The 27,188-nt window shown below is 45.3% G+C and overlaps 1 protein-coding gene across 1 annotated transcript in view; it reads left to right on the forward strand.

Annotated features, from left to right (window-relative positions):
* DNAH6 (dynein axonemal heavy chain 6) overlaps positions 1-27,188 on the forward strand; it is a 258,559-nt gene that overhangs the window by 55,948 nt on the left and 175,423 nt on the right. The window contains exons 22-31 of the mRNA XM_056849234.1: positions 3,930-4,091; positions 4,409-4,546; positions 4,756-4,923; positions 7,492-7,640; positions 9,527-9,634; positions 11,038-11,593; positions 14,067-14,189; positions 15,578-15,760; positions 24,411-24,554; positions 26,964-27,185. Coding sequence (XP_056705212.1) covers positions 3,930-4,091; positions 4,409-4,546; positions 4,756-4,923; positions 7,492-7,640; positions 9,527-9,634; positions 11,038-11,593; positions 14,067-14,189; positions 15,578-15,760; positions 24,411-24,554; positions 26,964-27,185 — 1,953 coding nt within the window. The remainder of the gene's footprint in view (positions 1-3,929; positions 4,092-4,408; positions 4,547-4,755; positions 4,924-7,491; positions 7,641-9,526; positions 9,635-11,037; positions 11,594-14,066; positions 14,190-15,577; positions 15,761-24,410; positions 24,555-26,963; positions 27,186-27,188) is intronic.

The raw sequence follows: 27,188 nt of genomic DNA on the forward strand, positions 1-27,188 counted from the left end.
CGAAGGCATATCCCTCGCAAGGCAACAGCTTCCAGCTGCACGCCACGTGGCGGATTCCTCTAGTAAAGCCATTGCTTCTGCCATTGTCATTCGTAGGCATGCCTGGCTGCGCCAATCTGCTCTCCCCTATGACACTCAAGCCCGTATTGAGGACCTTCCTTTTGAAGGGACATCCTTGTTCAGCGACCAAACTGATACTTTCCTGGATCTCTTGAAAAAGAACAAAACAAATGCCAAATCCTTAGGGGTTGCTCCCCAAGCTCCCGACTTTAAGCGGCGTTATTTTGGCCGTCAAGCCAACCAATCTTCCCGCCCATATCGTTTTCAGGGTTCCTTCCAACAGCCCTCCTTTTGTCTGTCCTTTCTCCGCCCGCAACAGGTCAGGAAGTTCCCACCCAAACCAAGGGCCCGTAAAGGCCCCAGAGGGTCTCCCGGCCGTTTCAACAAACCGAAGCAGGCATGACTAGACGTGTCTGCTTGTTTTTTTGATCGCCTGTCGGCTTTCTACCATTCATGGTCTGCTATCACCACTGATGTTTGGTTTTTCAAAATAATAAATGTTGGTTACTTCATAGAATTTGATATGTTACCTCCATACAGCCCCACGGGCCGCTCCGTTTCGCCGGCCCCAGACCTACTCGTACAAGAGGTCGCCACTCTTCTGTCTAAGGGAGCCATTTCAGAGGTTGCACCCTTGGACCGAAATCGCTGGTTTTACTCCTGCTTTTTTCTTGTGGATAAAAAAGGGGGGAAGCGCCCTACCCTGGATCTCCAGGACCTTAACGCCTTTATTAAGAACAAGAAGTTCCGTATGCTCACGCTCCCAGAAGTGCTTCCCCTCCTGGATAAGCATATGTGGTTCATGGTGTTAGATCTCGGCAACACTTATTTCCACATCGCAATTCATACTGAGTGTCGCCAATACCTAAGGTTTGAATGAAATGGAAAATGTTACCAGTACAATGTGTTACCCTTCGGGTTATCTAAAGGACCTTTACGAAGTGCCTTGCAGTGGTGGTAGCTCACCTTGCTCTGAAGGGTTGCATAATATTTCCCTACCTGGACGACTGGTTGGTGGTGGGTCCGTCACAATCGGAATTGGTCACACAGGTGGACTTAATCCTCTCAGTCCTTAACAACCTGGGTCCTTTGATTAACTTTTCTAAGTCTAAGCTTGTACCTGCGCAACTACAAACCTTCATTGGTGCACAGTTGGATGCTGTCCAGGCTAGAGCCTTCCACCCTGTACAGAGAGCTCGCGCCATTCAAAAAATGGTGGCTATTTTCACAAAAAAACGGTTTCAAACGGCCCATCATATTCAGAAACTGTTAGGCCTCATGGCCTCTACCACGACCGTGGTAGACTTTGCGAGGCTCCGTATGCGCCCACTCCAAAACTGGTTCCTTCGGGTGTTCAGGCTCAATGTTGATCCCCAATACAAACACCTTTCCATCCCCATATACATTATTTCCTCCTTACAATGGTGGGCACACAATGCCAACATCCTCTCAGGTGTCCCTTTTCAGCGCTCTTCTCCTCAGAAGTACCTGTTCACAGACGCTTCCTTGTCAGGATGGGGGGCTCATTGTGGTGACCTTACGGCCCGGGGTACTTGGTCTTCCCTAGAATCCCGGTTGCACATCAATTTGTTAGAGCTGCGTGCTATCCGTCTTGCTCTGTCTTTATTCACAGGGCACCTGGACGGACAGCACATTCAGATCGCCACAGACAGCTCTACCGCCCAGTTCTATATAAACAAGCAGGGCGGCACAGGGTCCGTTTTGCTCTCCAAGGAAGCCAGCGACATCTGGGAATGGGCCATAGCTCACCGGGCTACTCTCGTAGCGATTCACATTGCGGGCAAGAAGAACACACTAGCAGACGCTCTGAGTCGCCTTCCCAATCAGGCGCACGAGCTCACCCTGAGCAGCGATTGTCTCTACCAAATATTCTGCCTGTGGGGTTACCCGCAAATAGACCTTTTTGCCACACACCTCAACTCAGTGTATCCCAAGTTCTACTCGAGGGCGGGAGCCAGCCCGGGCTCAATGGGAGATGCCTTTCAGGCAGTTTGGAACGGGGCTCTGTTTTATCTCTTTCCCCCATTCCCTCTACTTCACAAGGCCCTAGCCAAGGTGAACCACGACAAGACAGATGCCATCATTGTCACTCCGTTTTGGCCCAGGAGGTCGTGGTTCGCAGTGGGCGTGTCACTTGCACAAGGGACGTACATTCTTCTTCCGAAGAATCCCTCCCACTCCCCCCCGGAACTGCAACTTGCGGCCTGGAGGGTGCTACCCCAGGGCAGTGGTCTGACAGGGTAGCTAAGGTTCTGCTGCATTCGTTAAAGTCTTCCACACGGTGGCCCTACGATGCTAAATGGAGACATTTTTCTGATTGGGCTAAGGTTATAGATGTTTCACCAATCAATTGCCCACTGTCTGTTGTGTTTGATTACCTTCTATCTCTCAAAGATGATGGTTTATCTAATTCTTCCATTAAAGTTTATTTAGCCTCAATATCGACTTTTCACCCGGATATTGACTCTTTCTCAGTTTTTTCTCATCCCCTTTCCAAAAAGTTTTTGAAGGGTCTCAATAACTTGTACCCTCCTGTCACTCCACCAGTTCCCCAGTGGAGTCTCTCCTTAGTCCTTTCACAGCTCATGAAATCTCCTTTTGAACCGTTAGCCACTTGTGAATTGGCCCTACTATCCTTCAAGGCGGGCTTTTTAGTCGCCATTACCTCGGCAAGGAGGGTGAGCGACATGTCAGCACTGTCACATTCCCCTTCTTATACTAAGTTCCACTCGGATAGAGTAGTATTAAAGCCTAAGATTTCCTTTTTACCCAAGGTCATCTCAGCCTTCCACCTTACACAGTACATTGTCCTTCCCGTTTTTTTCCCTCACCCATCCTCCGATGCTGATAGGGCTTTACATTCCCTAGATGTCCGCAGAGCCCTTCTTTTTTACATTAAAAGGTCTCAAAACTTCCGTAAAGATGACAATCTTTTTGTTTGCTTCGGCGGACACCGCAAGGGTCATCGTGCTTCTCCTCAAACCCTCTCGAGGTGGATCACGTCAACCATCAAGATGGCATATGAGTTTGCTCACCAGGAGTGCCCTCCTATGATTAAAGCACATTCTACCAGAGCATATGCAGCTTTCATCTATCATTCCAGATAGATCTCCGGGACATCTGTAAGGCTGCTACCTGGTCCATGCCCTCTATGTTTATGGAACACTACGCTATGGATGTGGACTCGGCAAGAGATGCAGCTGTGGGACGTGCCGTACTGCAGTCTTTATTTCGGTGACTGTCCCACACCCACCGTCCTGGTAAGCGAGCTCGCTACTCTCCCAATGTGGGACTGCATAGAAGCCGCGCAGATGAAAAACAGAGTTTCACTTACCTGTAACTGTTGTTCATCTGGTGGATCTTCTATGCAGGCACACATCCCTCCTTCCTTCCCCGCTGTGGGACCTCTCCGCTAGTCCTGTGGTTGGTTCCGTGGCGGCAGGTTGGAGAACTGGAGAGAAGAGTGCTCCCTCCTCCTTGGGTCATGTGACCGTGGGCGGGGAGATTGCATGCCCCAAGGGGAGGGGGAGCACTCTCTTTTAGATTTTGCTAGAAGCTGACAAATCTTATCCGTGGCTGGCCTGCGCCTGCGCAGTCCCAATGTGTGCCTGCATAGAAGATCCACCAGATGAACAACAGTTACAGGTAAGTGAAACTCTGTTTTTCTCGGGTTTGTATTCTTTGGATGTTGGAAGCGTGAATGTTGTAGATCTCTGAATTTTATATGGAACTGGTGAATTGGCCGTAATAAAGTACTGACTGACTGATAGAAGAACTGTTGCTATTCCGTCGTCTTCCTTACCGGTATTCAGTGCCCAAGGCCATGTTGTTTCCTTGATTCCCATCAGGATCGTTGCTACCTCTGCCTAATGGGAGCATTGCAGCTGGACTTAGGTGGAGCCCCAGCCGGACCTGCTGGCACTGGCAAAACGGAGACCACTAAAGACCTGGCGAAAGCACTCGCCATCCAGTGTGTTGTGTTCAACTGTTCAGATGGCTTGGATTATAAGGTACAGCGCCGAAATATGCTATTATATGCTAACTGTGTGTGAATGGTTTTTACTCTATATTATATTAATCAGTGTGAGTAGGGAACTGAGGTTTGTGATTCTGAAAGACAAAACAATGGTTTTACCCAACTCAAGGTAGCTTTTTTTTTACACAATGTGTGGTTGACCATTGGATGACATACTTGGGGCTGGCAGAGGGCAAGGGGTTGAAGACATAAACCAGTAGAAAAGCTGTGCTTATTGCCTCATACATATTATAGCTCGTTGGAGAGGCAAGTCTGAGATCCCATAAGATAACACTAATGTTGTTGTTTCAGATGATGGGGCGCTTCTTCAGTGGCTTGGCACAGTCTGGAGCATGGTGTTGCTTTGATGAATTTAACCGAATTGATATTGAAGTTCTCTCTGTGATTGCCCAACAGTTGATTACTATTAGGAATGCCAAAGCTGCAAAGGTAAGGTCCATACCTTGGTGGTGATGGGAGACCAGCTTCATGTATTCAGTGTCTTGACTATTCTTTTTTTATTAAATATTACTAAATATATTAATTTAATTAATAAATAATATGAATTATATATTCAATAACTGTACTTTTTAGTCAACATTCTGATTAAATATTGCATTTTTTTTAAAGTAAGATTTCCACTTCTTTTTTTCCAACAGTTTTCTCGGTTTATGTTTGAAGGACGTGAAATAAAGTTGGTTATGACTTGCGCAGCCTTCATTACCATGAATCCTGGCTATGCTGGACGGACAGAGTTACCAGATAATCTAAAAGCTCTCTTCAGGCCATTTTCAATGATGGTTCCAAACTATGCTTTGATCGCTGAGGTACCTTTTTAATAGAGCGTTCCTCAAACTGGCATCCTTGGGTGGTATTCCAGGGAGGGGGGAGGGGGGAGCAGGCCCTTTGTAAGAACAGGGAGCAAGCTCTTCTCGTTCCACCTGGATGATGTGAAAATGGAGCCCTCTCGGTTTTGTATGAAGGGAGGGAAGGGGACAGAATCAACTTTTCCCCTTTCAAGGTGCGGTTAGTCATTATTGGTGCTGCTTGCAGTCTCTTAGCTTCCAGAGCATTAGGCAGGAATAGAGTTGCCGACCTCCAGGTACTAGCGGGAGATTTCCCGCTATTACAACTGATCTCCAGCCGATAGAGATCAGTTCACCTGGAGAAAATAGCCACTTTGGCAATTGGACTCTATGGCATTGAAGCTCCTCTTCTCCCCTCCCCAAACTCCACCATCCTCAGACTCCGCCCCAAAAATATCCAGGAATTTCCCAACCCGGAGCTGGCAACCCTAGCCAGGAAGCATGCTGACTGATTGCTGAGAGTCGGTAGGTCAGCTCCTGGAATTCGAACAGGATGAGTGGCACCGAGGGGATGCAGTCCTAATGCAGTCGTAGTTATTTCTAGTGTCCAGTGTAACTGGTTTTCGTTCTGTTTTTGCAATGCAAAGGATTTCAGCATGGCACTCAGCATCCATAGACAGTATCAGCCAATGGTGGGTTTTCAATTAAATACTTGAAATTCAGCTTTTGTATGACACTGGTCTTTTTCAGTCTCCTTCCTACCCCTGTTCTTAAGCCATATTGGTTAATAAGGAAATTTCTTTGCTGTCTTTGGTGCAAAGTCCCTTCCTGTCAAGGGTGGAGGTTGATTAGAACTTGGGTTGTGGCGTCTTTAATTGTGCCCCTGTAGAATCAGATACCCTCAGAGACCTGCCCTTTGTAGCACAAGAACAGACAATGCGATTTTTTAAAAAAACTTTGTTTTTAAACTGTAGTTGATAAGGTTCTTACTACATTGATATGAGAGAAACGAATTCCCCATGGATCATATGCATCTTGTCACACCTGCTTTGGAAAGGGACTGTCAGTTGTGTGGCGTCTGCTGGTGAAGGAGGAAGGGATGGTTCGGTGGTCCACAAGTTTTTTTCGTCAAAATGAGGGTTCCCATGTTGCTAAAGTTGAAGAACAGCTGTTTTAATAATCTGATTACTGGCAGAAGTGGTTTGAGATAATGTAATTTGGTGTGCTTAGCTCTTCATGCTGTCTGCTAGGGCAGAGTACAAAGCCGAGTGTTCATCTTGATCTCTAGTGGTGGATTCATGTTGCTTTTTTTCATTTTTTCTTCCTACATTGACATTTTAAGTCATTTTGTATGGAATGTTCATTTGCTATCCCTTTCTGAGTATGTCTGTGCATTGATTATATCAAGATCTGGACAGATTCAAATGCACAGACAACCTGAGCTGACATGCCGTAAGCTTAGTAAAGAAATCTCATCAAGCTATATATATTCTCTGTGCATAAAGGGCTGGGGTCCTATGAGAGACCCTCCCCCAGGAGAACAGGGTAAGGTCTTGCTGCCACAAATATATGAATCCCTACTATCTTCATAAAGGGTTGAGGTCTTCAGAGAAATTGATGACTACCTTGTTCTCCTACTTAGTGTCCCTTGTTTAATTTGAATGTGCATTGGGCAATGTGGAAGCTGTGTCTGAAAGGAACAGAGGGGATTTAACAGCATCCAGGGCTTCATCTCCCTACCTAACCCCTATTAGCTTCAGCTTTAGGTTTGCTATCTGCCAAACCATTACACACATCCTTGCTATGGTTCTATTTTTCCTATTCAGCTAGAGATGTGTTCCAGTTAAGTTCTAAGACTATGATACATAAGAAGGAAAGGATGCAATATATTTCCTTTTTTGTATTATACTAGCCTGCTATTTCTTAGTTGGAAATCTCTGTCTGATTTGTGAGTTCTCTGGGCCTCTCTGTCTGCTTTAGTTAGACTTTCTACCTTGTTCATCATAAAACGGAAGCACACTCACGTTTGATTAAAATACTTGTAACTGATTACTCCTATACAGGTCGAATCTTCTAGCATTTTTTGTTGGCAGATTAATTTAATACATTTTCAGTACAAGCGTAAGACAAGTTTCCTGGTTGTAAGCCCCATTGAATAGATTTGAATAGGATGCTGAGTAGGCCTGCTTAGGATTGCTCGGTTAGTTTCATAAACAGAAGGGGCCTGCACGTTTCGGAGCGCATAACTAGAATGCATTATTACCTCATTTGCATATTAGGATGACTTCACATGGAACTACAGCAGGGGGGTCAAACGTAAGGCCCATGGGCCGGATCCGGCCCCTTGAGAGCTGTTATCCAGCCCGCGAGCCAGCTGAGGCAGCCACCCCCCGACACACACACACTTTCTTGATCTGTGCTGGCAAGGCATGGCCTGGCCCGACCAAGTGGCATTTATGTCATATCTGGCCCTCATAACAATTGAGTTTGACACCCCTGAACTAGAGTGTGGGCTTGTCGGTGCTCTTATTCTGTTTACGCTGCCTATTGTTTTGTAAGAGCTGTCAATGAACCTTTTGTGTATTTCAGGTTATTTTGTATTCTGAGGGATTTGAATCTAGTAAAATACTTGCAAGGAAGATGACCCAAATGTACAAGCTCTGCAGTGAGCAGCTGTCTCAACAGGACCACTATGATTTTGGAATGAGGGCGGTCAAATCTGTCTTAGTCATGGCAGGGTAAGGAGTCGCATGTGGTCTGAGACCTAATTCTGTTGTGAATATTCTTTACCAGCTTGGAAACGTGGTGCATTTTACGTTAATTTTATTTTACGTGGTATTACGTTGTGTGTTGGTTATTACATACAATGTGTATTTATTGGTCTTTGACCGCAAATAAATTTATTCATTCAGTCATACATTAATTCCTGTTTGGCAAAAAAAACAAGAAAAAGAAAACAAACTGCTGTTTTAAATGTAGTTACTGGATGCGAATGTCAGCTTTTTCACAGATTTCACAGCCTGACGTTCTGCAGTTTTAATGCATACGCATAGGCCAGCAGAAGCTAATTCACTATTAGGGAAATTCCGATGTTAACGAGGAGCTCCCATATATACATCAGAACTGCTGTATCCATGTTTTGGCGCTGGTATGACTCGTAGTAGGCTGAGTGACTTGTGACACAGCAAACAGAAAGCAGCCCACCATTCATTCTTGGAGACCTACCGGGGTTTTGATTTACCAGCTGCGTTTGCTACTGACCAGAATGGAATGGAAGTCAAAATGTCAGGAGGTCTCCCGATAGACTCGGGGGGCAGGGCGGGGGGAATCATCGGGAGATTTTAGTTAAGCTTCCCCAGATACAAAGTTTTTTTTTTGAGCTCTCGCTTTAAAATAAAATGCTGCTTAAAATGATGACTTCATTTATTCCCATATTTTTGGCCCCCCTTTATTGGTGAATCTGGAAATAGTAGAAGCGAACAGACCTTCAGACTAATAGTCTAGAGCAGCTACTATGCATCCGTATGGAAGGTGCTGGTGGGTATTCAGTGGATCCTGCAGCCAGTTCTGGAGAAGAGTTTTTGTAAGGAATTTGTAAATGGGAGATAAGGGATTACTGTAGTATAAGTTTGTTCGAAAACTTGAATTGATGCATTATGCTGCAGCCAGGATGTCGACTGGAGTGGGTTGTGGGGACCCGATCACTCCAGTTTTGGCCCATCGGCACTGCTTCCCGTCTGTTTCTGGGCCCAATTCAAGGTGCCTTTAAAGCCCTACATAGCTTGGGACCAGCATGCCTGATGGACCACCTGCTTTCTTACAAAGCTACCTGACTTCTATGGCATCTTCCAAGGCCCTGCTTCAAATGCCCCCACCTTCTGAAATTAGGCGGGCGGCAACTTGGAGACGGCCTCCTCAGTTGGGGCACTAAAACCCTGGAACTCTCTCCCCAGAGAGACTCACCTGTTCCCTTCACTTGCCATCTTCTGCCAGTGGGTAAAAGACTGTGTTTCTTCTGTTGATCACTCAGTGGTCCTTCCTTCCCACCCTGTTTTCAGTCATCATTTTTATGTGCATGTATTTTATTGTACGTGTACTGGTTTTAATTATTTGAACGATGTGTTTTTGTTTTTCATGGTTTTTAAGAAATGTTTTATTGTGTATGTTTTTAATCTGTTAACTGCCTTGGTGGCCCTGATGAAGTCAGAAGTGCAGGGTATACATTTTGTAAACCAATAAAATAAATAACTGTCTTTGTGACGCCTTAAAGACAGAGAGGGTTTGTTTGTTTTTTCATCATAAGCATTTGTGAGCAGATCTATCTCATGAAGTAGGCTGTGTGGTTCACGAAAACTTGTGCCACAATAAATTCATTAATCTTTAAGGTGCTACAATGGTTTTTTGGTGTCTTTGGCTGCAGTAGAGTAAGATGCTACTCCTCTAGAATTTGCAATATCAAAGGTGTTTTACTTATTTCATACAATGCTTAAACTGGAGGATACATATAGGATATTCTATAAATATTCCACAGTCTCTTCCAAGAACCTATTGTATATATGAGGCCAATTTGCCTATAAAAATGTCGATAATAGTAGTTAAAATTTATTTATTTTTGAAAATTTAGGTCATTAAAGAGAGAGAATCCAAATCTGAATGAGGATGTTGTATTAATAAGAGCATTAAGAGACTCTAATCTACCAAAATTTCTTACAGATGATGCTCTTTTGTTCAGGTACTTTTAAATTAGTGTTTTCTTTCTTTTATCACATCATTTTTATTTTGCCACAAATATTTATGTATTCTAACTGTCAAAATGATTGTTTCTCGTTATTGCAAGACAGAAATTAATTTTATTTCTTCCTAACCTGAAATAGGAAGGGGTCATGTTATTTCCTGGAGATTGGCTATAAAGGTAAATGTCTGTCCTAATGGTCGTGAAAATTAAAACCATTCAAAACAGTCTGAATACTTGAATTTATTTGCCTTTGACACATCACAGATGAAGTGAAAATGTCATGCCAAATTGTAAGGGTAAATGGAATGTTAATGCTCATTAGCTTCGTTGCGTTTCAGTTAAAGAGCAGTTTTATCTTAATGCATTATTGATCAATAATGCATTATTGAGCCAACCTAGCACATTAGGCAACTCTGTATATCATTTCTGTTGAATAATATAACAGTGAGCTTAGACTGGGAGAAATCTGACCTGTATCATTGTGTTTAAATATATGATGTACATGGTTTTGAGTTTGAGAATTGAAATAACATTCTGATGGCAAGAAAAAACGGCCGAATACGCAGTGATGGCAAAACTATCAAATCTGTTGAAAAGAAAACCAATGGATGAATTTCAGAAGAAATGGAAATTTTATTATGATTATGCCAAACTGAAATCATAATTTAGTGTAAAGCAGGATGAATGGATAGTACCTTTTTTGACTAGAATAGCAGTAGGATGCAATAGATTAAATGATTATAATAAATAGATTAGTAAGGAAAACAGAGGAGAAATAAAGTACAGATAAATTTGAAAGATAAGTAAGACAATAAAATACAGCGATCATTTTATATAAATTAGGGAAATGATTAAATATAAGACTGGTTTTGTTAGTCTATAGGGGGAATATCAGTGATGGTTTTAGAAGAGATAGCCAATTAAATAAATCTTTATTTAAATATAAATAGAATGTATTAGAAGACAATATATATACCAATGCCCTTGGAAGTCTGAATATGCTGTATGTACGGTATATGTGTTTTGATTTTATGTAATATATAAATTTTTAATAATTTTTAAAAAGAGAATTGAAGTAACATTCTGAGCAAAGCTACTGGCCCTTCAGAGGGACTGCAGTATTCTTCCTTCATAGGTAGGTTTTTTTAATCTAATAGGGTTGAGTTCGAGGTTACTGCTGCCATACTTTCTAGGCTGTAGTGTGTTTACACTGCAATCCTAAACGGTTACACCTTTCCAGGCCCATTGACTTTGGCGGACTTAGAAGGATGCAACTCTCTTTAGGATTGGACTGTTAATGTCTTGCTGTTTTAAGCAGCCTCCTTGAGCATAAAGAAATGCAGGGTGGAAATATTTTTTAAAAATACAACAAAGCTTTTATTTATTTCTCTCTGTGTTAGCGGGATTATATCTGACCTTTTCCCTGGAGTCGTAATCCCAGAGCATGATTACGGGGTGCTGCAGTCGACAATCATAGACATCATGCTTTCCAAAGGATTACAGCCTGAATTGACCATGGTTCATAAAGTCATACAGCTTTACGAAACTATGTTGGTAAGGCACGGTGTCATGCTTGTTGGGCCAACCGGAGGCGGGAAAACGACAGTTTACCAGACTCTCGCCGACACTCTAGGAGCGCTGCATGTGGCAGGAGAGCAGAACCCATTCTACCAGCCCGTTAAGACGTATATCCTGAACCCGAAATCGATCACCATGGGCGAACTATATGGTGAGGTTAACAATTTGACCCTGGAGTGGAAAGACGGCCTGATGGCACTGAGCGTTCGAGCAGCTGTAGTTGACACCTCGGAGGACCACAAATGGATAATCAGTGACGGCCCTGTGGATGCTTTATGGATTGAAAACCTGAACACTGTTCTGGATGATAACAAGATGCTTTGTTTGGCTAACAGTGAAAGAATCAAACTCACACCTTCTATTCACATGCTATTTGAGGTACTATACCCTTTATTGTTTTGGTTCAAGTACTTCACAAGGCATATAACTAGATTTGACATGTTTTGTTGCAATAATCGTCTGTAAGTCACGAAAGCAGCTGTTTGAAGATATTTTGGGTAGGTAGGTAGCAAAGTGCTCATCCACCCACCCACCCTCATTGACAGCAGATTGGTAATCCTAACATCTGTGCAGTTGACGGGTGAGTTCAGTATGGAGAACCTTTATTTTTGCCCGCTTTTTGCTTCCAGTGTTTCCTTCACATATGGTAGACCCCTGCAGCCTCATTTTTTTTGGTAGATATTTTATTAACATTTTCAAAATAAAAGATAACAAACAAACTTATACATTCACTTCCATCAGGGATCAGTTTACATCTTAATATTACTCTGTTATGATATTTACTTAAACATAACTAAACTTATCTATGTTTAAACTCTTAGTTTATCTTTATCTATAACTTAATCAAGGTGCATAGCTATTATTTTCTATCTCTGTTAAGTTTTAGTCTACCCTTTCCAGTTAACATATTCAAAATAGCATTCCCATTTCTTCTGTGAATCTTTAATCATTCTTTCTTTCAAGATGTTGGTTAATCTGGCCATCACCACAAATTCTTCCATTTTTGTTGCCACTTTTCTAAGTCTGGGACAGTCTCTTGTTTCCATGATGCTGCCAGCACTATTCTTGCCGCATTCGTCAGATATCCAAAAAGTTCTCTATGGTTACTTTCCAAATTTTTGTGCTATCCCCAATAGCATGATTTCTGAATTCATTGGAAATTTGATTTTTAGAACCTTCTGCATTTCTTGATGAATCTGTATCCAAAGCCTCGCTTTTGTTGCTCAGGTTGTTCTTATTTAATTGAAATGCAGTTCTGTATGCTATTGTGACTTGGCATGGATTTAATTTACTGATCTGCCTGTTTACTCAACTAGCTGTTTGCCCCCAAATGGAATTGGACAGAACAGAGAGGACTGATTTATAGAACCTCATGAGATGGGGAATGCATTTCATGACTCCGACATTTCCGCATTTCTTCTTCTTCTTCTTTTTTAAAGAAGACATTTTGTGTGTGCAGGAAACCTGGTCTCAGGAGTACTGCCCCCTAGTTCTCTAGGGCAGGGCTTCTTAAACTTTTTCCACTCTCGACCCCAGGTATATAGCTATATAAAATAGGCATACAAGTCAAACATTTACTAATAATAAATCATAAAGAAATTTATTTTTAAAACAATTCTTTGGTATACATATAATTTTACCATTTATTAAAGACAAAAACAGATTTGCATACTAATGAAAAACCTTTTACTGTTGCCAGATTTTCCGCGACTCCCACATTCAGTTACACGACCCCATATGGGGCCGCCATTCACAGTTTAAGAAGCTTTGCTCTAGGAGTATTATGCATTTGTTGTGCCTGCTGTTAAAATCCATGCAAAAAAACCCGTGCCAACTGGGGCCTAGTAACTTCTGTTTTTTTCGATCTCAAGGCTGATGTCCAGGGCTTGAACAGTAGCGCCCAGCATTATATCCAGGTGGTAGAGATTCGCATTGGATCTCTTCCTCAGTGTGCATATATGTATACCCCACTGAAAATCTCCAAGTCCCAGAGCCAGGATGACATATGGACCAATCTGTCCACCTCCCTGGACACCTTTGACTCCTAATTTCCCATAGCTGATATTGTTTTGTGCAAAGATTGGCTCTGGTTCTCTTGGGGATTTGATGCGCGTAATCAGCCAGGTCACTTTGTATAAATGTCTACTAGCCAGGTTAATCCCAGGATAAGTTTTTAAATAAGTCTGGCATGAGGTTCCTAGAAATACTTTCCTTTTGTCACCTACGTCGCCTTCATGGCACCATGTATGACTCCTCCCACGGCACCTACACATTTATGCCTACTCAGGGTAATAAGATTTTGTGCTTTATTGTGCCACTAGAGTATCCATCTGTTTGCTAAAGGCAACTCAGCATGGTTTAATAAATATAGGGAAATAATTTCCACGACACTGTGAATCAATTTAATAGCCGCTTGAATAATGAAAGAGGAGACAGCTAGCTATGTAGGTAAAGAAGTTCTAGGGGTAAAAGGCAAGCGATTCATACCTGAATATCGTATTAGAAGATGGAGACGGAAAAATGCTTTTTTTTTTGTCCCGAGTTCTTGGTTCACAGCAACATTCTCTGATGTTCTGCTTGTAATTCTGTATTTGAAGTGGAAAAGACTATTTTATGAGTAAAATTCTATTTGAAACAGCTGAAAAATTGTATCCATTACCTTCCTTAAGCTCAGCGTAGCTGAGAGTGAGTTACTTTTCTGTGTTGTGTAATTTGCCGGCACGCCTATTCCCAACAAATGTTACATCAGAAGTATCGCATTTTCCGTTTTGTATTCTTTGCTTGTATTTCATCCATGTGGAAGATGAAATATACCCTTCAGTATCCTCTTTGCATTATTCATGCCTTTTAGGTGGAAGACTTAAGGGTCGCTTCACCTGCCACCGTGAGCCGATGTGGAATGGTATATATTGACCCTGAGGAACTGAAGTGGATACCCTATGTAAAGACATGGATGGCAGGCCTTGACGCAAAGGTAGGCTTTACAGAGTCACTTTGGGGCAAAAAAGAAAGCAAAGTGCTTCATGAAACAATTTTAAATATAGATATCAAATTATAGTTCTGCTACGCACATCCCCATCTTATGTAGTATTGATTTCAGTGGTGTTTTCTCCCAAGTCAGTTTGCAATAGGATTGCAGTTCTAGTTAATTTAATAACAAGTACTTAATAAACGTTTAAACAGCAGCTATTGTGAATGAGCTTCGGGATGCAATATGAACAATATTAAAGAGGCATGTAACTGTATATGGTTATGTAAAAGGCTGCCACAAAATGGTGGTGATACGGGAACCCTTGTCCAGTACCACAGTGTGTGAGCAGAGGCCAGGAGCCCAAGCATAGACTACCTCAGCAGTACTGCCAACTGCTGACCCTGCTGACCACCTTTTATGTTCGAGAACATGTAGACAAAATAGATACTAAAGGCATCATTCCTCGTAGTATTGGCACATTGGGAGCCAGCCTGGTATAGTGGTTTGTAGCTGTGGACTCTGAACTGGAGAACCGGGTTTGATTCCCCACTCCTCCACATGAGCGGCAGAGGCTAATCTGGTGAACTGGGTTGGTTTCCCCACTCCTACGCATGAAGCCCGCTGGTTGACCTTGGTCAAGTTACAGCTCTGATAGAGCTCTCTCAGCCCCACCTACCTCACAGGGTGTCTGTTGTGGGGAGGGGAAGGTAATTGGAAGCCGGTTTGAGTCTCCCTTAAGTGGTAGAGAAAGTCGGCAAATAAAAACCAACTCTTCTTCTTCTTGGGTATTGGTGCCTGTTGCATTCTGACATAACCAAGAACTAAAATCTTGGCCAGGGCAGTGCAGGTAGTTGGCTGTGCTGGTGGAATTGAGCATTTCCCTTTGCCGCTTCTGATGTGACAGGGGGCTTTCCCAGCTGGGTATGGTAAAGAACACAAGGCAGTGTAGCAATTAGGGGAGTACACAGTGTCAGAGGATTCCCCAGAACACTTAGGAACATAAGAAAAGCCATGCTGGATCAAACCAAGGCCCATCAAGTCCAGCAATCTGTTTACACAGTGTCCAACCAGGAAGCCCACAAACAAGACTTTGACTGCAGCAGCATTATCCTGCCTGTGTTTCACAGCACCTAATATCATAGGCATGCTCCTCTGATCCTGGAAAGAATAGGTATGCATCATGGCTAGTATCCATTTTGACTAGTAGCCATGGATAGCCCTCTCCTCCATGAACATGTCCACTCCCCTCTTAAAGCCTTCCATTTGGCAGACCATTGTACATTTTACGTTCTAGACAGACATGTCAAAAGTGCTTATGTTCGTTTTTAATGAACTGTGAATTATTTTCAGAGAAAACCATGACTGCCTGCAAATATTTGCTTCTGTTTTAGCTCAACGAGGAAACCAAAACATATTTGTTTGAACTGTTTTGTCGTTATGTCGAAGATGGCCTGAAATACATCAACAAAAAATGCTCGCAAGCTATACCACAAGTGGACATCAGTAAAGTTACTGCACTGTGTTGTCTACTGGAATCATTGCTTCTTGGAAAAGGAGGACCCAGCATGAAATTGGTACAGTTTAATATAGGGAGATTAATATGTGTTGCTGTTTCTTTTTTGAAGGGTTCAGTGTGGTGCACAGGAGTGATATTTGGGTCATTTTTAATTTGATTTGTTCTTTAATTTTTTTATTATAGGTATTATACCAGATGAAATGTTTTATTCTTTTTATATATATATATAATTTTTATTTTTGTATATTAGAGTACAGAAAAAGAGAGCGGGAAAGGGGAAAAATCTAGAGTAAAAATATATGTCTGTGTCCAAGCTTCATTATCATTATACATACGTACACCCATTATCACCTTAGAACTTAGATTGTTAGTTTTTAAGACAAATTGCTAATTTATCATTCTTTTTACTTGCATACTAAAAAACAGATAAATTGGAGGCAGGAAAGACCTTTCTGGTTATAACTTTTTTTCTTTTCCCACCCAATTAGATGGAATTTTCAGGGACTGTATCCTTCACAAATTTGAGGCAAATAGGATATGAATTCCCTCTTTCCCAGTGGGCAGAGAGAAGGGCACAAGTTGGTGTGTGAGTTTTTCATCCCTTCATGGGATGTTCAATAAAAATGGAAGAAGAAAAAGAGTTGGTTTTTATATGCTGACTTTCTCTCCCTTGTTAAGGAGAATCAAACCGGCTCACAATTGCCTTCCCTTCCTTTCCCCACAACAGACACCTTATGAGGTAGGTGGGGCTGAGAGAGTTCGGAGAGAACTGTGACTAGCCCAAGGTCACCCAGCAGGCTTCATGTGTAGGAGTGGGGAAACCAACCCAGTTTACCAGATTAGCATCCGCTTCTCATGTGGAGGAGTGGGGAATCAAACCCTGTTCTTCCCCCCATCCCAGTGGACCAAGATACTGTGACATCTCATTAGGTCGTAGTTGGCATTGTGGTGTTGCTTAGCAACTGAGTGCTGGGAGCCTGGGACTATGCAACCCTAGCCTGACTGCAGCTTTGGGACTAAGCAGTGGCAGCAGTCTGGAAAGAGAGTGTGGCAAAAGGAGAGAAAATAAGAAGAAGAGTTGGTTTTTATATGCCGACTTTCTCTACCACTTAAGGAAGAATCAAACCGGCTTACAATCCCCTTCCCTTCCCCTCCCCACAGCAGACACCTTATGAGGTAGGTAGGGCTGAGAGAGTTCAGAGAGAATTGTGTCTAGCCCAAGGTCTCCCAGCTGGCTTCATGTGTAGGAGTGGGGAAACGAACCCGGTTTACCAGATTAGCTTCCGCTGCTCATGTGGAGGAGTGGGGAATCGAACCCGGCTCTCCAGATTAGAGTCCACTGCTCTTAAGCATTACACCACACTGGCTTTCTAGAGCATGTAGCGAAGGGGAGCTAATCCCTGCCTCTCCAACCCTTTACCTGTCAGGCACCGGCCTGGGAAAGGTGCCCAGTGGTGCCAGATGGCGTTTCAAGGTCTAACTGTTATTCAGCACTAGCTCTGTTTAGTCTTTGATCGCTCCTGGGAACGAATGTTATCTAGGGGTTGCTCTAGCAACCAGTAGTCATCCAGAAAGTTTACTTTCGCCTTTATATCACCCATACTTTTAGTTTTCCTTCCATTAGTATCCTTGCCAAGTTCTAAGTCAATTTCTGTAACTCGCTGTATATTTCCTAATAAACCAGCTTTCGTAGGAAGACCTGCCTGGAAGTCTGTTTGTGGGATTTATCTGGTGAGCCCAGAGCTGACATTAGGATACTAATCTCAACTTTTCCAACATTTCGCCGTACCTCCTGCGAACGCCCTCGCCCTGGCAGGGGCCGCAGGGGAGGATCTCCAGCGATCGCTCCTGGAGGAAGCGCGCCTTGCTCATCAGGAGTCCCATCGGCTGGCGGGGTTGGTTGCCTCGCAATGGGTCGCCTTTGAGAGAGCAGCGCCTGTGGGGTCGCGGGAGACCACGCACCGTGTCCGGGAGGAAACCCGTTGGCTTGCCGTTCTCCTCAAAGAGGCCGCCTAGCCCAGCAGGACGCTACTCTGCTTACCTGACTGGTTGCCAGAGGCTGTGCATTAGGCAGGAGCGAAAAACTACTGGAGGGGGAAGATCCGCATGCTCAGAATCCCACACCCCGTTCCCTCATGGTGGAGCAGCTGGGGAAGGCGAGCCCTGATCGACACCACTTTTGCCAGGAGGTAGAGAATGCCGCTGCCAAAGCGCTCTTGTGTCTGCTCGACGTGCCGGCGGATACGGCTACTGAAGCCATCTTCCTGCAGAAGCTGGAGGAGGATTTCGGCTGCTCCATTCCCATGGGTCTTGCGCAACAGGCGTTGCCGCTGCTCGCTAACCACGGGGAACTTTTGCTCTTGTTGCTACAGGGGGCTGAAAAACTTTTTTCTGAAGTGGCCGCTGCTTGGGCCGCCGAGTTGGCGGCTGCTCAGGCTGAGGCATTTGCAGCCACACAGGCAACGGCCGCGTCCGGAGCAAGGCCCAAAGATGTGAGGATACCAGACACGGAGGGGGAGGAATGGACGCTTCCTTCGTTTTCCCCCGATCCCCCGTTTTACTCTCTCCCGACGAGGGAGACTGCTCGCCGGCAGACTGGCTGGAGCCCACCGCCGCAGCAGTTTTGCGCAGGATGTCAGGGGTATCTGGACGAGGGAGACCTGGTGGAATGGAATACAAATCTCTGAGCGTCCCAAGGTTGGTGTACTGGGGGGGCGGGGCGAGGACTAAATCCAACGCCTGCGGTACCGAAATCAGGACCTGCAGGAACAGTTGACTCAGGTGCAGGACCAAATGGGTTCTCTGTGGCGGGAGTTGAGGAGGTTGCAACGGAGTCAGCCGCCCCCCGCACCAGTCCTGCCGGCTCCAGCGCAGCCCCCGAGGCAACCCCCAGGCCAGCCGGGGGCACCAGGGCAACCAGTGGTGCCTGCGCCGCCAGGGCAACCCATCGGGCCTGCTCCTCCGCCTCGCCCGTATGCTCCACAAAGAGATTTACGAGCTACGTTCGATGGATCCGCGGAAGGGCTTCCTTATTTCTTACATCAGGTGGACAGTTTCATGAGAGAGCAGGGACAGACCTTTCCCACGGAAGACAGTCGTGTCAGGTACGTGTCGTCCCTACTGGCGGGAGAGGCGGCAGTGGATGATCCAACAGTTTGACCTTCGGGCCAGATCCGTTCAGACTCTGAATGATTTTATGCGGGAGCTACGAAGATGCTTCAAGGACCCGTTCCTGGGCGAGAAGGCTAAAACTGCCATTCTTCAACTGCGCCAAGGCACTAAGTCTGTCAGAGAATATGCAAGTGAGTTCCAACGACTCGCCAGTAAAATCGTAGATTGGAGCAAGGCTTCACGAGTACAGTACTTCTGTGAGGGGCTGAACCCCGAGATTCTGTATTGGGCCTTCATGCAAAGAGACCCGCCTAACCTCGAAGACTGGATACTGCTCACAGAAGAAGTGGAAAGTCTCCGTCAACTCCTCTCCCTTTCCAGGTGCAGGGCAAAAGAGGTGAGGCCGCGGCAGGACCGAGCAGCCCCAAAAGTACCCGCTCAGCCGCCACGGAGGCCGGTTGCTCCTGTGACAGACCGAGCCAAACGATTCCAGAGGGGAGTGTGTCTCGTTTGTGGGGCTATGGGCCATTTCGTCGCGGACTGCCCGTCACAACCTGAACGGCCAACCCTGAGTCCCCGCCCAGAAAACTCAGCTCAGGTGGGTGGAGGCAGCTGTCGGAAAAGTGCGGCTGCCAGACGCAGTGCCTCAGGACGCAAGGGTCCCCCCGCTCTCAATCTCGATGCGGAGATTACTCCAGTGGGTCTTACCGCTCCATTACTTGACCCCTCGGGGTCCCGGATTACAAACGCTCCATTACTAGACCCCTCGGGGTCCCGAGCGAGGACAGTGCAGCCTCATTGGAGGAAGAGGGAACCTGGGGGACCTCGGTGCTGAATCTGGTCCCAACTCTCGACCAGTCAAAAAACAGACTGGGTCTGCGGTAACCGGAGCGCCACCGCAGACCTCTGCACCCATGCAACCTGAAGCTCCATTAATGGTGAGCGATGTGGGGAAAACAGTTTTCCTGGGCGTTATCTTGCAATGTTACGGGGGGGCAAGTTTCGGTAATGGCCTTAGTAGACTCCGGTTGTGCTCATACCTTAATTAATGAAAACACATTCAAGGCTCTAGGGGTAAAGGCGGTGTGCCTACCCATGCCCATCCAGTTCGTCCAAATGGATGGCAGTGACATTTGGGGGGGCCAGTGGACCGGCGCACCGGCAGAGTAGTCATGGGAGTAGGCCATCACTGGGAACAAATACACTTCACTACAGTATCGGGCATTCGTTATTCGGTGGTCTTGGGGGCAAATTGGCTATGTGGGCACAGTCCCACTATAGACTGGGCAGCCAAGACAGTTGAGTTCACCCAGCCTCAATGCGACCGCCATCGAAGGGAGGTAGCAGTTAAAATGCCTGCCATGGCGGCAGAACCCAGTGGCGCTTCCAGCATCCCACAGTTGCCTCCCGAATACTTGGACTTTGCTGATGTCTTTGATGTGAAGGAATGTGATGTTCTGCCTTCCCCACCGCAGAACGGACTGTGCCATCGAAGTGGTGAGGGAGGGCAAATTACCCAAAAGTAAAATTTACCCAATGAGCCCCAAAGAGAAGTCTGTACTCAGAGACTTTTTAAACAAGAACCTGGCGCGGGGATTCATCCAGCCCTCCACGGCGCCTTATTGCGCCCCTGCCTTTTTTGTGCGAAAGAAGACGGGTGATATACGCTTGTGCATAGACTTTCGCAAACTCAATGCAGTCACCCAAACTAACGCCTATCCCATCCCCCTGATCTCTGATTTATTGAGCTAACTAAAGGAGGGGCACATTTTCACCAAACTATATTTGGTTGAAGCATATTGGCCCACCTATTCGTGTCACATGTTTTCAAATATCACTCTTTTCCGCGCAAGATAATCAGTGACCGCAGAGTTCAGTTCGTAGCCAAGTTTTGGAAGGCTTTTCTCAAATTGGTGGGGGTGGAGCAGGGGTTATCAAGCATGTTTCACCCTCAGACAGATGGACAGACTGAACGGGTCAATGCTGTATTGGAATCCTATTTACGTTGTTACGTAAATACGTAAATTACCACCAAGATGATTGGGTAGACCTTTTGCCCTTTGCAGAGTATGCTTACAATAATGCTGTGCATCAGTCTACTGGTTTTAGCCCGTTCTACATAGTGCATGGGAAAGAATTTGGACCCATAGGCCATGTAGATGTCTCGGGGGAGGAGGGAGGTGCTGAAATAGCAGATTGGGTCCACGCTATTCAAACCACTTGGCCTTGGCTACAGAAGAATTTGGAACGAGCCAAGCAGAAATACAAGACTCAAGCAGATAGACATCGTTCACCTGGGTGGGATTTCAAGGTGGGGGATCTGGTGTACCTCTCCGCCAAAAACCTACGATCCCCCCGCCCTTGCAAGAAACTCAGTGAAAAGTATGTAGGACCATTTCCCATCTCAAGAATCATTAACGAAGTAACTGTAGAACTCTGCCTCCCCAAATCACTGAGAAGGATCCATCCGGTTTTCCATATTAGTCTTTTGAAGCAACATGTGCCCTCGCCCAGGTGGCATCCAGACCCCCCCCCCCGGAGGTGCCTAAGATGTTGGGGGGGGAAGGAGCACTTCGAGGTTTCCAAAATCCTCGATTCCCACATCCACCGGGGGGTGTTGCAGTACTTAGTTCGTTGGAAAATTTTTGGTCCTGCTTATGATGAATGGGTTGCTCGTCACCATCTTTCAGCCCCCTGGCTTACCCGCCAGTTCCATGCGTCATACCCGGACAAGCCCTCCCCGTCGGATATTGGAGGAGGGAGGCCTTGAGGGGGGCAGAATGTCAGGCATCGGCCTGGGAAAGGCGCCCAGTGGTCGGGCCAGGTGGCATTTCAAGGTCTGTTATTCAGCACTAGATCTGTTTAGTCTTTGATCGCTCCTGGGAACGAATGTTATCTAGGGGTTGCTCTAGCAACCAGTAGTCATCCCGAAAGTTTACTTTCGCCTTTATATCACCCATACTTTTAGTTTTCCTTCCATTAGTATCCTTGCCAAGTTCCAAGTCAATTTCTGTAACTCGCTGTATATTTTTTAATTAATCAGCTTTCGTAGGAAGACCTGCCTGGAAGTCTGTTTGTGGGATTTATCGGGTGAGCCCAGAGCTGACATTACCTCACTGTGCTCTGGTTCTTTAAGAATGCTTCTTCCAGTCAAGCTCTAATACTGGAAATTAGCCAGTATCAATCATGATCCTCTGGTTTGGCCCTGCTTTTCATGGGGGGAGGGGGAGGGTTGCCCCCACCCATTGGTTTAGCAGCAGCCAGCTGTGTTCAAGAAGCCTATTTGACTGTCTCCCCTGCAAGCATGCTGCCTGTTGCTGGGGCAGGGGACGTGGAGAATGAAACAATTAACAGACAGGAAACCATGGCTTGTATTACCAAGGAAGCCTTAACTGAGGTAGTGAAGTGTTTTGGCAGAAGGTGGAAGCACTGTACAGAATTGTATATGGGAACAGTCCTTTTTAGCAGGAACATCTCTTCTAGTTTGAAGATGTGCTGTGACTTTGATCATGAGCTGTCGCTCTCATTGCTGCTCCTCCCGTTCTCCTCCTTTGCCTCATGCGGCTGTGTAAAGCAGCCACTGAGGCACCAGAATAACAGTAATTTGTGAGGATTTTCGAGATTACCTGACGTAGCTTAATGCTCAAAGTTTGGATGAATGATATTAAATTTCTCAGAGTATGCAAGGGATTCTGTTTGGATGTTACTTAGCTGCTTTTCAAATGTATACACACTGTCCTTTGTACATAGTGGACCTAACAGCATGGAAAGAACGAAGCATTCCTCTGTATTGCATTTCTCCAATTACCTTTTTTCTGCAAGCCATTCTAACACCCTTTTCCTGGTATCCCTGCTTCATTTAAGGTACATGCCCCCATGCCTGTTTTCAAACTTAAATAGAAAAGAGAGAGGCATTCCTTTAAAACACATTATTTCTCGTTTGTATTTTTGGCATGGAGGAAATAGTTACATCTTTGCATCTAGTTCTGACATGGCCCCAGAGCCCAGCTCAAAGTATCTGCACAACAGTGTGTCCAGATCACGTGAAGTGATGGTATTGCTTTGCTCTACTTTGGTTTGACTTCACCTAGAGTATTGTGTTCAGTTTTGGGCACCACAATTTAAAAAGGATGTAGACAAGCTGGAATGTGTCCTGAGGAGGGCAACAAGGATGGTGGGGGGTCTGAAGACCAAGTCCTATGAGGAAAGGTTGAAGGAGCTGGGTATGTTTAGCCTGAAGAGGAGACTGCTGAGAGGGGATATGATATCGACCTTCAAGTACTTGAAGGGCTGTCATATACAGGATGGTGTGGAGTTATTTTCTGTTGCCTCAGAAGGTCAGACCATGGGTTGAAATTAGATCAAAAGAGTTTCCGTCCAAACATTAGGAAGAACTTTCTAACAGAGCAGTCTAAGTGGAACAGGCTTCCTTGGGAGGTGGTGAGCTCTCCTTCCCTGGAAGTTTTTAAGCAGAGGTTAGATGGCCATCAACAGCAATGCAGATTCTATGACCTTAGGCAGATGATGAGAGAGAGGGCATCTTGCACATCTTCTGAGCATGGAGTAGGGGTCACTGGGGGTGTGTAGGGGAGGTAGTTGTGAATTTCCTGCATTATGCAAGGGGTTGGACTAGATTACCCTGGTGGTCCCTTAAAACTCTATGATTCTAACAGCGTCATGTACAGACATAGGATGTTTCTACATACCTGGAAGACTTACCAGGCTTACTGAAAAAATCCCCAAACTTAAACAAAATGGTGTGTATGGAGGGTATCCCCCACAGTGGACCAAAATACTGTGACATCTCATTAGGTAATAGTTGGCATTGTGGTGTTGCTTAGCAACTGAGTGCTGGGAGCCTGGGACTACAACCCTGGCCTGACTGCAGCTTTGGGGCTAAGCAGCGGTGGCAGCAGCATGGAAAGAGTGTGGCAAAGGGAGAGGGAGAAAAAAGAAGAGGAGTTGGTTTTTATATGCTGACTTTCTCTACCATTTAAGGAAGAATCAAACCGGCTTACAATCACCTTGCCTTCCCCACAACAGACAACCTGTGAGATAGATGGGGCTGAGAGAGCTCTAAGAGCTGTGACTAGCCCAGGGTCACCCAGCTCGCTTCACGTGTAGGAGTGAGGAAACCATCCCGGTTCACCAGATTAGCCTCTGCCACTCATGTGGAGGAGTGGGGAATCAAACCCGGTTCTCCAGGTCAGAGTCCACCGCTCCAAACCACCTCTCTTAACCGCTACACCATGCTGGCTCTCAGTGACTGGAGAGAGGAAAGGGGGAGGTTGGGAGAGAAAGTGGCAGTGGGGGAAGGGAGCATCAGTAGAGAATGGGCTGACAAGGGACAGAAAGTAGAAACAATGCGGGGGTGGGGGGAGAAAGAGAAGGTTGGACCCAGCATGGGATTATGGGATTTCCTTCCCCCATGGATTTTATTTCATTTATTTCATTATTAGTCTTGTATCCCGCTCTATATCCCAGCCGGAGCCGGGCTCAGAGCGGCTAACAATCTTGTGGGAACCCTCTGCTTGTGTACGTTTTTTTTGTTAAATGAAATAAACCATTTCACTATTGTCTTTTTCTTTGTACCACAGGAACAGTCAAGATTGAACTCTCTCGTGTGCCAGACTTTCGTGTTCTGTTATCTCTGGTCACTGGGTGGCAATTTAATTGAGATATATTGGGATGCTTTTGACACATTCATAAGACAGCAATTTGAGGACAATCCAGATGCTAAGGTATGCATGAAAAAAGCTACTTTGCTGGCATATTTTCAATTATAGTGTCTGCGGAAACGGTTGGGTAGGATCAGAATGGGGAAAAAGCACAACTAGAAGGCCATTCTGACACTCCACTCTTGGAAGGGGAGCCCCACCCAGCTTAGGCGAACACGCTGAAGCATCATCTTTGGGGTGAAAGGGTACTTCAGACCAGGCAAGGGGCCTCGGTGCTTTCACACAGACATGGGACCATGAATCCTTCAAGATGTCATAGTTCTGTTGTACACTGCATTGATCAAGCCATACCTGGAGTATTGTGTGCAGTTCTGGAGGCCCCACTTCAAAAAGGATGTGGACAGAATCGAGCGGGTGCAGAGGAGAGTGACAAGGATGATCAGGGGCCTGGAGACCAAGGCCTATGAGGAAAGGCTGAGGGAGTTGGGAATGTTTAGTCTGGAAAAGAGGAGGTTGAGGGGAGATATGATTGCTCTCTTTAAGTATCTGAAGGGCTGTCACTTAGAGGAGGGCAGGTAGCTGTTCCTGTTGACAGCAGAGGATAGGACTCGCAGTAATGGGTTTAAATTGCAAGTGGAGAGGTACCGGCTTGATATTAGGAAAAAGTTTTTTACAGTAAGAGTTGTTCGACGGTGGAATCAGCTCCCTAGGCAGGTGGTGAGCTCCCTCTCACTGGCAGTCTTTAAGCAGAGGCTGGACAAGCACTTGTCAGGGATGCTCTAGTCTAGGCTGATCCTGTATTAAGCAGCAGGGGGTTGAACTAGATTGCCTGTATGGCCCCTTCCAACTCTATGATTCTAGGTGCTGTTATCCTAGAAGCATAGGCCCAACGGCTAGGGGGGATGGGAAGTGGCGCACCTCCCTCCAGCGATATGAAGGCTTGGCAAGGAGGAGCCTCAGCCGTACAAATGTGATGGCTTCTGGCTCGGAGCCAGGGTGGCCGCGCCGGTACGATGAGGAATTCACAAACAGGAGGCCTGTCTCTTCTGCATCCCATCAAATTGCCTGCACTGCAACTGTGTTTTGGAAGGGAGTTTGGTCTGTGTGTGCTGCAGATCCCCCTTTGAGTGATGAAAAATAAACAAACGTGGCCCTTTGTTATCCCATCTGAAGGTGCCAGCTCTCATCCTTCCACATCTGCGTGCAAACGTTTTTTTCTTCCATTGTGTGCTATGCAGATGTATCTTCTCAAGTATTCCTGGGTTCAGGTGTATTTAATTGCTGTTGAGAGGAATCTGGGGTTTACCTAAAGCCTCTACCTGAAAATTGCAAACTCTAACCCAGTCCTGAGCCTCTTCATTTTATTCAAATCCCAGAAAGAGTCGTGGCATTGAAAACAGGTTCCAGAGCCGAGCCCTGTTATATCAAAAGTCTATGAATCCCTTATGGCTTCTCTTGTGCTTCAAAATGTGAGTGTAGTGTTGCCTCTGATATGAAGTGCGCTTTCTTGCCCTGAATTTGGAAATATTTTTTTACTTGAAAGGCGAGACTCTGGCTTTCATTCTGTGAAAGTATTGATAGTTTTTTGCAAATTGTTTAGAAACTTGAACAGGGTAAGTGTTTATGGGACAGAATAATTCAGATCCCTTGTACGTACAGACAGACCTACATGGGGACCCAAAATGGCACATATCTTAATTATAGGAAGGCCTTTACCCTTGCCAGTCTGTTTTAGAAGGGAAATATAAAAAGATCCCTAGATCAGAGAGGTTATGTCCGTGTGGAACAGGGGACATTGAAACCATCGAACATGAACTGATATGTTGCCCATTCTACCACGAAGTTAGATCAAAGCTTATTTCCCCCCTACTTGGTAAATTCCATGATGAATCAGTTGAGCTTTTGGCAAAGAAGCTCCTATTAGGAGAAGACCCTCAGCTTATGCTCCAAACTGCCAAGTTCTGCGCTGTTGCTATTAAAATACGCAGAGCTTTATTAGAGAATGATTGCTAGAATATTTTACAGTTTTATCAATTTTAAGGTGATAATTTTAACCAGGGATTGCTTTTATTGACCTTATACCTTTATATGTACGGGCAGTCTGTGATTCTGCGGTGCAAAACTATTGAGTCTGAAATTTTTCATGTGTTGGCACGAGATTGGTCAGTCGACTGTACTAATAAATTTACTTACTGGCGCACAACATCCTCCCTTTCTCCATTTAATCTCACCACACCTCTGTGAGGAAGGTTAGGTTGAAAGTGTATGACTAACCCAGGGCCACCTAGCAAGCTTCCTTGTCAGAATGAGGATTCACACTTGGGTCTCCCAGACGCTAGGCCAAGACTCTAATCACTGCATCACACTGACCTGTTCTTTCCCGGTTATTAAGAAACATAAGCGTAGAATTATAAATTCGGCATGATGCGAAGCAAATGTCAAACATGGCTGAAGATGATTTTATCTTTCTAGCTTCCAAGCTCTGGTGATTTGTGGAGTGTTTACATTGATTTTGATACGAGGCGCCTGGATCCTTGGGAGCGAATTATACCTACGTTTAAATACAGCCATACAGTACCGTTTTTTGAAATGCTCGTCCCTACCACTGATACTGTGCGCTACGGCTTTCTAATGGAAAAATTGCTAGCTGTCAAGCATTCTGTGCTGTTCACAGGAATAACGGGGGTTGGCAAGGTA

This window comes from Euleptes europaea, chromosome 4 (genome assembly GCF_029931775.1).
Source record: "Euleptes europaea isolate rEulEur1 chromosome 4, rEulEur1.hap1, whole genome shotgun sequence".
NCBI lineage: Eukaryota > Metazoa > Chordata > Lepidosauria > Squamata > Sphaerodactylidae > Euleptes > Euleptes europaea.